The sequence below is a fragment of the Crinia signifera genome, chromosome 19, assembly GCF_055691185.1.
Source record: "Crinia signifera chromosome 19, ASM5569118v1, whole genome shotgun sequence".
NCBI classification, from domain to species: Eukaryota; Metazoa; Chordata; class Amphibia; order Anura; family Myobatrachidae; genus Crinia; species Crinia signifera.
In genome coordinates, this window is record NC_139226.1 from 137,212,727 (window position 1) to 137,223,674 (window position 10,948).

At 48.9% G+C, this 10,948-nt stretch overlaps 1 protein-coding gene across 3 annotated transcripts in view; it reads left to right on the plus strand.

Moving 5' to 3' along the window:
* CLCN6 (Cl-/H+ antiporter 6) overlaps window positions 1–9,798 on the plus strand; it is a 32,298-nt gene extending 22,500 nt beyond the window's left edge. The window contains exons 18-23 of one of the 3 annotated variants that reach the window (XM_083163457.1): window positions 1,475–1,661; window positions 3,738–3,895; window positions 3,973–4,129; window positions 4,337–4,444; window positions 5,801–5,926; window positions 6,368–9,798. In XM_083163457.1, the coding sequence (XP_083019583.1) occupies window positions 1,475–1,661; window positions 3,738–3,895; window positions 3,973–4,129; window positions 4,337–4,444; window positions 5,801–5,926; window positions 6,368–6,448 (817 nt within the window). In that variant the 3' untranslated portion in view covers window positions 6,449–9,798. Of the gene's footprint in view, window positions 1–1,474; window positions 1,662–2,290; window positions 2,504–3,067; window positions 3,113–3,737; window positions 3,896–3,972; window positions 4,130–4,336; window positions 4,445–5,800; window positions 5,927–6,367 lie in introns of those variants that run through there. The other 2 variants (XM_083163459.1, XM_083163458.1) reach the window with 2 other exon arrangements.
* The last annotated feature ends 1,150 nt before the right edge of the window (window positions 9,799–10,948 follow it).

A 10,948-nucleotide genomic window follows, 5' to 3' on the forward strand; every position in this document is an offset into this window, starting at 1 on the left:
AGGTATATCACGCTGCACAGTGTACTGAGGCTGGATGTATGAGGTATATAATGCTGCACGGTGTACTGAGGCTGGAGGTATGAGGTATATCACGCTGCATGTGTACTGAGGCTGGATGTATGAGGTATATCACGCTGCACGGTGTACTGAGGCTGGATGTATGAGGTATCTCACGCTGCATGGTGTACTGAGGCTGGATGTATGAGGTATATCACGCTGCACAGTGTACTGAGGCTGGATGTATGAGGTATATCATGCTGCATGGTGTACTGAGGCTGGATGTATGAGGTATATCACGCTGCACGGTGTACTGAGGCTGGATGTATGAGGTATATCACGCTGCATGGTGTACTGAGGCTGGATGTATGAGGTATATCACGCTGCACGGTGTACTGAGGCTGGATGTATGAGGTATATCACGCTGCACGGTGTACTGAGGCTGGATATATGAGGTATATCACGCTGCATGGTGTACTGAGGCTGGATGTTTGAGGTATATCACGCTGCATGGTGTACTGAGGCTGGATGTATGAGGTATATCACGCTGCACGGTGTACTGAGGCTGGATGTATGAGGTATATCACGCTGCACGGTGTACTGAGGCTGGATATATGAGGTATATCACGCTGCATGGTGTACTGAGGCTGGATGTATGAGGTACATCACGCTGCACGGTGTGCTGAGGCTGGATGTATGAGGTATATCACGGTGCACGATGTACTGAGGCTGGAGGTATGAGGTATATCACGCTGCATGGTGTACTGAGGCTGGATGTATGAGGTATATCACGCTGCACGGTGTACTGAGGCTGGATGTATGAGGTATATCACGCTTCACGGTGTACTGAGGCTGGATGTATGAGGTATATCACGCTGCATGGTGTACCGAGGCTGGATGTATGAGGTATATCACGCTGCATGGTGTACTGAGGCTGGATTTATGAGGTATATCACGCTGCATGGTGTACTGAGGCTGGATGTATGAGGTATCTCACGCTGCACGGTGTACTGAGGCTGGATGTATGAGGTATATCACGCTGCATGGTGTACTGAGGCTGGATATATGAGGTATATCACGCTGCACGGTGTACTGAGGCTGGATGTATGAGGTATATCACGCTGCACGGTGTACTGAGGCTGGATGTATGAGGTATATCACGCTGCATGGTGTACTGAGGCTGGATGTATGAGGTATATCACGCTGCATGGTGTACTGAGGCTGGAGGATGAGGTATATCACGCTGCATGGTGTACTGAGGCTGGATGTATGAGGCATCTCGCACTGCATGGTGTATTGAGGCATCATGCGCTGGGCACTGGTTGTCTGCAGAGAAGACACCATGTTGTTGCCTGTAGAAATATAATTGTGTCCTGTAGCATTTCCAGCTGCTTTGGGGTCTGTACAGCTCACTCTGTGTCGCTGCTGCTGTACTCCCTATATACAACATGCTGCTTATACATTGTTCTTACCGCAGGCTGAGAGCCAGTGACATCATGGAGCCCAATCTGACCTATGTGTACCCTCACACCCGTATCCAGTCCTTGGTCAGCATCCTGCGCACCACCGCACATCACGCCTTCCCAGTGGTGACTGAGAACCGAGGAAATGAAAAGGAGTTCATGAAAGGCAACCAGCTGATTAGCAACAACATCAAGTTCAAAGTCAGTGTCTGGGGGGTGGAGAGTTACCACTAACAATTATAAGATATAGTGGGCAAAATTTACTAAGAATACGACGGTCTCATTCGTATTCTTATTTTGTATACGACTGTTATCTGTGGAGTATTTCATTTACACATTCGTGTTACGGAGCTTAATTTACAAAGGTGTCGTATTTTTCGATGCCGTATGGAGTCATATTTTTGAGGCGTATTTTTTTACTTCTAGTAGAATATGGCTAGTATACGTTCTGTTTTTGAAATAGTAATGTTAAATTCAAGGCGTGTTCTTTCGATGGTGTTTTAATTCCTACTTTTGTAAAAAATACCAATACGACAGTTTGTTACGGTCATAAAATACAAAATACGAAGGTTATTTCACATTAGTAAATTACAATAATAGGAATACGTGTCAGAATACGCTAATTCCTACCGTAATTTGGTAAAGCCCCATGTCCACCCTGGGCGGTCAGTCTGGGGGTGACACCTTATTACAGTATGGGGTTCTCCTCTTGTGCAGAAGTCCAGCTTCCTGACCCGGGCAGGCTAGCAGGGAAGGCCCCAAGTCCGCCCTGGGATGTCAGTCTGGGGGTGACACATTATTACAGAGTGTGGGGTTCTCCTCTTGTGCAGAAGTCCAGCATCCTGACCCGGGCAGGCTAGCAGGGAAAGCCCCATGTCCACCCTGGGCGGTCAGTCTGGGGGTGACACCTTATTACAGTATGGGGTTCTCCTCTTGTGCAGAAGTCCAGCATCCAGACCCGGGCAGGCGAGCAGGGAAAGCCCTATGTCCACCCTGGGCGGTCAGTCTGGGGGTGACACCTTATTACAGTATGGGGTTCTCCTCTTGTGCAGAAGTCCAGCATCCTGACCTGGGCAGGCTAGCAGGGAAAGCCCCATGTCCACCCTGGGCGGTCAGTCTGGGGGTGACACCTTATTACAGTATGGGGTTCTCCTCTTGTGCAGAAGTCCAGCATCCTGACCCGGGCAGGCGAGCAGGGAAGGGCCCATGTCCGCCCTGGGCGGTCAGTCTGGGGGTGACACCTTATTACAGTATGGGGTTCTCCTCTTGTGCAGAAGTCCAGCATCCTGACCCGGGCAGGCTAGCAGGGAAAGCCCCATGTCCACCCTGGGCGGTCAGTCTGGGGGTGACACCTTATTACAGTATGGGGTTCTCCTCTTGTGCAGAAGTCCAGCATCCTGACCCGGGCAGGCGAGCAGGGAAGGGCCCATGTCCGCCCTGGGCGGTCAGTCTGGGGGTGACACCTTATTACAGTATGGGGTTCTCCTCTTGTGCAGAAGTCCAGCATCCTGACCCGGGCAGGCTAGCAGGGAAAGCCCCATGTCCACCCTGGGCGGTCAGTCTGGGGGTGACACCTTATTACAGTATGGGGTTCTTCTCTTGTGCAGAAGTCCAGCATCCTAACCCGGGCAGGCTAGCAGGGAAAGCCCTATGTCCACCCTGGGCGGTCAGTCTGGGGGTGACACCTTATTACAGTATGGGGTTCTCCTCTTGTGCAGAAGTCCAGCATCCTGACCCGGGCAGGCTAGCAGGGAAGGCCTTATGTCCACCCTGGGCGGTCAGTCTGGGGGTGACACCTTATTACAGTATGGGGTTCTCCTCTTGTGCAGAAGTCCAGCATCCTGACCCGGGCAGGCGAGCAGGGAAAGCCCCATGTCCACCCTGGGCGGTCAGTCTGGGGTCGACACCTTATTACAGTATGGGGTTCTCCACTCTTGTGCAGAAGTCCAGCATCCTGACCCGGGCAGGCTAGCAGGGATAGCCCCATGTCCACCCTGGGCGGTCAGTCTGGGGGTGACACCTTATTACAGTATGGGGTTCTCCTCTTGTGCAGAAGTCCAGCATCCTGACCCGGGCAGGCGAGCAGGGAAAGCCCCATGTCCACCCTGGGCGGTCAGTCTGGGGGTGACACCTTATTACAGTATGGGGTTCTCCACTCTTGTGCAGAAGTCCAGCATCCTGACCCGGGCAGGCTAGCAGGGATAGCCCCATGTCCACCCTGGGCGGTCAGTCTGGGGGTGACACCTTATTACAGTATTGGGTTCTTCTCTTGTGCAGAAGTCCAGCATCCTAACCCGGGCAGGCGAGCAGAGGAAGCGCAGTCAGTCTATGAAGTCCTATCCATCCAGCGAGCTCCGTAATATGTGTGATGAGAACCTGGCCACAGAGGAACCAGCCGAGAAAGAGGACATGCTGCAGCAGATGTTAGAGCGCAGGTAAAGCAAACAGCACATTCTGTACAACTCATGAACCGTCATACTGTACGTCATCTGTTTCCTGTCATTACTTTCAGGTACACCCCATATCCCAATCTATACCCTGACCAGTCCCCTAGTGAAGAATGGACTATGGAGGAACGATTCCGACCTCTGACCTTCCACGGTCTCATCCTCCGCTCCCAGCTGGTCACGTTACTAGTTCGGGGAGTGTGTTACTCTGAGAACCAGTCTGTAAGTTCAGCCATACGTTTGTACAGAGTATTAATACTGCCCTGTATGTGTCTCTGTACTCCATATACCGCTGTAATAGATCGTTATCCTGGATTCATGCTCTCAGATTAACAAGGATTGTTCTTATTTTCAATCTTCAATAGAGAATATTTAATCAATTTATGTTTATCGTTTATATTTCATGTGTATTTTTGTAATTTGCTTAAGAGCGCCAGCCAGCCTCGCCTCACCCAAGCAGAGATGGCTGAGGATTATCCGCGTTACCCTGACATTCATGATGTTAACTTGACGCTCCTCAATCCCCGAATGATTGTGGTAAGGAGCCTCACAGCTTATTGTACAGAGTAATTGCATGAGGTGTGGGGAGTCTGATGATGGGGTGTAGAGTCTCACAGCTTATTGTACAGAGTAATTGCAGGAGGTGTGGGGAGTCTTATGATGGGGTGTAGAGTCTCACAGATTATTACAGAGTAGCTGCAGGGTGTGTGGGAAGCCTGGTGATGATGGGGTGTAGAGTCTCACAGCTTATTACAGAGTAGCTGCAGGGTGTGTGGGAAGTCTGGTGATGATGGGGTGTAGAGTCTCACAGCCTATTACAGAGTAGCTGCAGCTGTGTGGGAAGTCTGGTGATGATGGGGTGTAGAGTCTCACAGCCTATTACAGAGTAGCTGCAGGGTGTGCGGGAAGTCTGGTGATGATGGGGTGTAGAGTCTTACAGCCTATTGCAGAGTAGCTGCAGGGTGTGTGGGAAGTCTGGTGATGATGGGGTGTAGAGTCTCACAGCCTATTACAGAGTAGCTGCAGCTGTGTGGGAAGTCTGGTGATGATGGGGTGTAGAGTCTCACAGCCTATTACAGAGTAGCTGCAGGGTGTGCGGGAAGTCTGGTGATGATGGGGTGTAGAGTCTCACAGCCTATTACAGAGTAGCTGCAGGGTGTGTGGGAAGTCTGGTGATGATGGGGTGTAGAGTCTCACAGCCTATTACAGAGTAGCTGCAGGGTGTGTGGGAAGTCTGGTGATGATGGGGTGTAGAGTCTCACAGCCTATTACAGAGTAGCTGCAGCTGTGTGGGAAGTCTGGTGATGATGGGGTGTAGAGTCTCACAGCCTATTACAGAGTAGCTGCAGGGTCTGTGGGAAGTCTGGTGATGATGGGGTGTAGAGTCTCACAGCCTATTACAGAGTAGCTGCAGGGTGTGTGGGAAGTCTGGTGATGATGGGGTGTAGAGTCTCACAGCCTATTACAGAGTAGCTGCAGGGTGTGTGGGAAGTCTGGTGATGATGGGGTGTAGAGTCTCACAGCCTATTACAGAGTAGCTGCAGGGTGTGTGGGAAGTCTGGTGATGATGGGGTGTAGAGTCTCACAGCCTATTACAGAGTAGCTGCAGGGTCTGTGGGAAGTCTGGTGATGATGGGGTGTAGAGTCTCACAGCCTATTACAGAGTAGCTGCAGGGTGTGTGGGAAGTCTGGTGATGATGGGGTGTAGAGTCTCACAGCCTATTACAGAGTAGCTGCAGGGTGTGTGGGAAGTCTGGTGATGATGGGGTGTAGAGTCTCACAGCCTATTACAGAGTAGCTGCAGGGTGTGTGGGAAGCCTGGTGATGATGGGGTGTAGTGTCACACGATTCTGCATCACTACATTTTGCGGTAATGTCTCCTCTCTTTCACAGGACGTCGCTCCTTACATGAACCAATGTCCATTCACAGTGTCGCCTAACACGCATGCCTCGCAGGTGTTTAACCTGTTCAGGACCATGGGGCTTAGACACCTACCTGTGGTAAATGCAGTGGGAGAGGTGAGTACATGTGGGCAGTGATATCTAGGAATGCCACTGATGCACAGCTATATACAGTATATAGCATGCAGGCCCTGTGTGTTAGTGAGATTATACTGTCAATTCCTATGGTGCAGGGACTGCTGTGAAGGTTTGTGTATTCTCTGTGTAGCGCTGTGAATGCATGATACGTTTATCATCAGTGCTGTGGGAGAATTTGCAGACTTGCTGTATAAAGTGTTGGCCAGGAGGGGGAGACAAACTCCTATGTGTATCCCAATGCCCTAATGCTCACTGTGGCTCACATGATGATTGCAGAGTTAAATACAGAAGTGGCCAATCTGTTCCCTGCATGCAGATATATTCTGTTTGCCCCCTTTATGATTTCGCCGGGTGCTGGTTATGTTCCCGTGGCACAGTCTGTGTGCTCTGTACTAATGGATGATTTTGTTTCTGTAACAGATTGTTGGCATTATAACCCGGCATAATTTAACCCATGAATCTCTACAAGCGCGACTGCGACAGCACTATATGACCTCCTGATCCCACCGTCCTCCCTAAGGACTCTCCATGAACTATGACCCCGCATTTGCCCTAATTTGGGTGGTTGAGCTTTCCAAAGACTTCAAACTTGAGTTCTGCCGAGTTGAAGGCGGGTTCTCATGGCGACCCCAGTGCCGGACCGGTCATGCCATCCTCCAATACTGCATCCTCGTACTCGCTAAGGTCATGTGTCCGCTATTGTGCATTCTGGGAGCAAGCTGCTATTAGCATGACATCTATGCCCGTGTAAGATGGACCCTGCCACCTACAGATGCCACATTCCGCCCCCTCACATGGCTGGTACAGCTGGAGCCGCTGGCAGGCCAGGTCTGCACGCAGAATGTAAACCTCTTATGTTCCCACAGCGGAGGAAGCCACTACCAACTCTAGCAGTATCATGGAGATACAATATGGCTGCCTAATATGGAGGTCGTTTACAACGCGCGGAACATCCGCTGTACAGTGTTAATGCCGCTTTGTAAACGGCGGCGTTGGTTTAGTTTCCAGGTTGCACTCTGGAGAAGTGATTCTGTGTGCCCCCTAGGGGCAGTGTAATAACGTAGGCAGCCTTCATGTCCCCTCAGACATTGGACTAAGCAGACGCGCTCGGTGCGCTTACTCCTGCTCTCACCTAGGTGCACATCTGCCATGTCCGCTCTTTGTGGGGTATCCCGCGCTCTTTGTGGGGTATCCCGCGCTTTTTGTGGGGTATCCCGCGCTCTTTGTAGATGACCTCCGCTGCACTTTATATGGACCCAGCTGCTCGATAACCACTTCAGTGACTGAGGGATGAGACGCTTGGTGTGTTTACATGTGAGCAATGTATGACATCCCCAGACCAGCCCGGGAGACACAACAACACAGGTTCTCAACTCGGTCCGCGGGACCCCACACAGGGCATATTTTCCAGGTGAAATAATTCACTCCACCTGTGGATCTTTTACAATGTGTCAATGAGTATTGAATGCACCTGTGAACCTGGAAAATGTAAACTGAGGACCGAATTTGAGAACCTCTGCACTACAACATGCTGTATGCAGTAATGGCTGTGTATCATACGTGTGCTGTATTATTACATGTGATCATGTATGACATCACCAGACCAGCCCATAGACACTACAGCGTGCTGTATGCAGTAATGGCTGTGTATCATACGTGTGCTGTATTACATATGATCATGTATGACATCACCAGACCAGCCCATAGACACTACAGCGTGCTGTATGCAGTAATGGCTGTGTATCATACGTGTGCTGTATTATTACATGTGATCATGTATGACATCACCAGAGCAGCCCATAGACACTACAACATGCTGTATGCAGTCATGGCTGTGTATCATACGTGTGCTGTATTATTACATGTGATCATGTATGACATCACCAGACCAGCCCATAGACACTACAGCGTGCTGTATGCAGTCATGGCTGTGTATCATACATGTGCTGTATTATTACATGTGATCATGTATGACATCACCAGCCCATAGACACTACAGCGTGCTGTATGCAGTAATGGCTGTGTATCATATGTATGCTGTATTACATGTGATCATGTATGACATCACCAGACCAGCCCATAGACACTACAGCGTGCTGTATGCAGTAATGACTGTGTATCATACGTGTGCTGTATTATTCCATGTGATCATGTATGACATCACCAGACCAGCCCATAGACACTACAGCGTGCTGTATGCAGTAATGGCTGTGTATCATACGTGTGCTGTATTATTACATGTGATCATGTATGATATCACCAGACCAGCCCATAGACACTACAGCGTGCTGTATGCAGTAATGGCTGTGTATCATACGTGTGCTGTATTATTACATGTGATCATGTATGACATCACCAGACCAGCCCATAGACACTACATCGTGCTGTATGCAGTAATGGCTGTGTATCATACGTTTGCTGTATTATTACATGTGATCATGTATGACATCACCAGACCAGCCCATAGACACTACAGCGTGCTGTATGCAGTAATGGCTGTGTATCATACGTGTGCTGTATTATTACATGTGATCATGTATGATATCACCAGACCAGCCCATAGACACTACAGCGTGCTGTATGCAGTAATGGCTGTGTATCATACGTGTGCTGTATTATTACATGTGATCATGTATGACATCACCAGACCAGCCCATAGACACTACATCGTGCTGTATGCAGTAATGGCTGTGTATCATACGTGTGCTGTATTATTACATGTGATCATGTATGACATCACTAGACCAGCCCATAGACACTACAGCGTGCTGTATGCAGTAATGGCTGTGTATCATATGTGTGCTGTATTATTACATGTGATCATGTATGACATCACCAGCCCATAGACACTACAGCGTGCTGTATGAAGTAATGGCTGTGTATCATACGTGTGCTGTATTATTACATGTGATCATGTATGACATCACCAGACCAGCCCATAGATACTACAGCGTGCTGTATGCAGTAATGGCTGTGTATCATACATGTGCTGTATTATTACATGTGATCATGTATGACATCACCAGACCAGCCCATAGATACTACAGCGTGCTGTATGCAGTAATGGCTGTGTATCGTACATGTGCTGTATACCACAACCAGTCAGGGGGACCATAGGGGGGATTCCTACTTTTTTCTGACACATACTCAGGATGTACCTGATTCCAGAGATGCCCAAACATTTGCCCTGCAGATGTCCTCTGTGCTGCTGTGACTGATACGTTACGACATGGAAATGTCATCCCATTGTTCTGTCAGTCTGATTCATACGGTATGTCTGCTCCATGTTGTCCATCATGTCATCAGGCCTATTAGCCGTTCTCATTAGTTCTTTCACCAATGACTGTTGTGTGGAAGATTACACAGAGGCCGGGTGTATGGGAAGTACTGGCAAGGTCAGGGGTAGCCAACTCCAGTCCTCCAGAGCTACCAACAGTGCATGTTTTCCAGGTCTCCTCACAGAATCACAAGTGACGTAATTAGCTCCACCTGTGGATCTTTTATAATGTGTCAGTCAGTAATGAGCGCACCTGTGCACCTGCGAGGTGAGCTGGAAAACATGCACTGTTGGTAGCTCTCGAGGACTGGAGTTGGCTACCACTGGTGTAGGGATATCCTCAAGTATCCCTTTGGTCTGCTGGTGTGGTAAAGGCATGCTGCAACTTTACAAAGAAGAAGTAATTTGGATCACCCTCGGGCGCAGCTGCTTGTGGGTCTCAAAACACTTATTTGAGGAGTCACCACCCCTCACAACAAGGATACACAGTACAATTTTATAAGTGGAAACCCTCTAGCGCTTAAACATGAAAGATGGTACTTCCCTTTATTTAGCGTGGATACTTCTTTACAGACAGGTGTATGGGATTGTTCGTCCTTGTGATTCAACTCTCATAGATTTTTATAGTACATGTAAAAAATGGAGAGTACAGACATCAATATTCCACACTATATAATTGATTCTACACCCGTGCGAATGGATGGAGGCTGTGAAGTATTCTTTCTTCCACCCGACAAAGAAGGGGACAGACAGATGTAATCTGTAGGAGTGGTGCGTACCAAAACTCACATAAAAATGTGGCTGGTTCCACACATCAAGGTATCTTTAAATCTTAGGTGCGTACCCAACTCACAATTAGGAAGAATGATATCCTCACATAAAGGTATCTTTTAACCAAACGAAATAAAGAATTCTGTCAAAGGGGTGCGTACCCCAACTCACTGGTGCAAATGTTGTAGTACTCGCATCAAGGTATCTTTTGAGGCCACTCAGTTGATAGATCAGAAAGGTGCTTTAATAACTTCCACATCCAGAAGTGACAATATAAAATAAAATCAAACAGAGTGATCACTGTGACTGCCGTGTACAATAGAACAGTGGTGAAAACTTGGAGTCTACAACCTGGGGGGTCTTCCGGACGATCCAGCCAGGGAGTTGGTCAGTCAGAGTTCCAAGGTCCAGCAGTCATCCAGGGATCACCTTCCTCTCAATACACACAACGCGTTTCGATCCACTCTGGGATCTTTTTCAAGTGTAAAGAGGATCAACTCAGATGGGTTTATATACCCATGAACAGGAAGTGATAGGACTTCCTGTTTCCTGTGGTCCGCATAATCATTACAACGATTTACAATAATAAAAAGCATATAGTACATTCTTTCCTGTTACAGTCTTTAATAACATTAGCCCCAGGTCGATTATCCTATAAGAAATATTAATATAAAAGCACCAGCGTGCAGCAGACGCTGAAAGCCGCGATCCCGGAAGTGTAGTGCGTTCCACCGCACACACTTCCGCGTGTCAGCGTGGCCGGAAATTCGGCTGCCGCTATCCCAGAGCCAGAGACGTCATGACTCTGTTGTATGGATACGCGGCGCCCGCTGATGATGTGTGCGCTCCAGCGCATCACAACTGGGCTGGATATGCGGTTCAAGCCCACCTAGAATGGTAAAGCCGGCCGCGTCATATAGATACGCGGCGCCTGCTATTGATGTGTGCGTTCC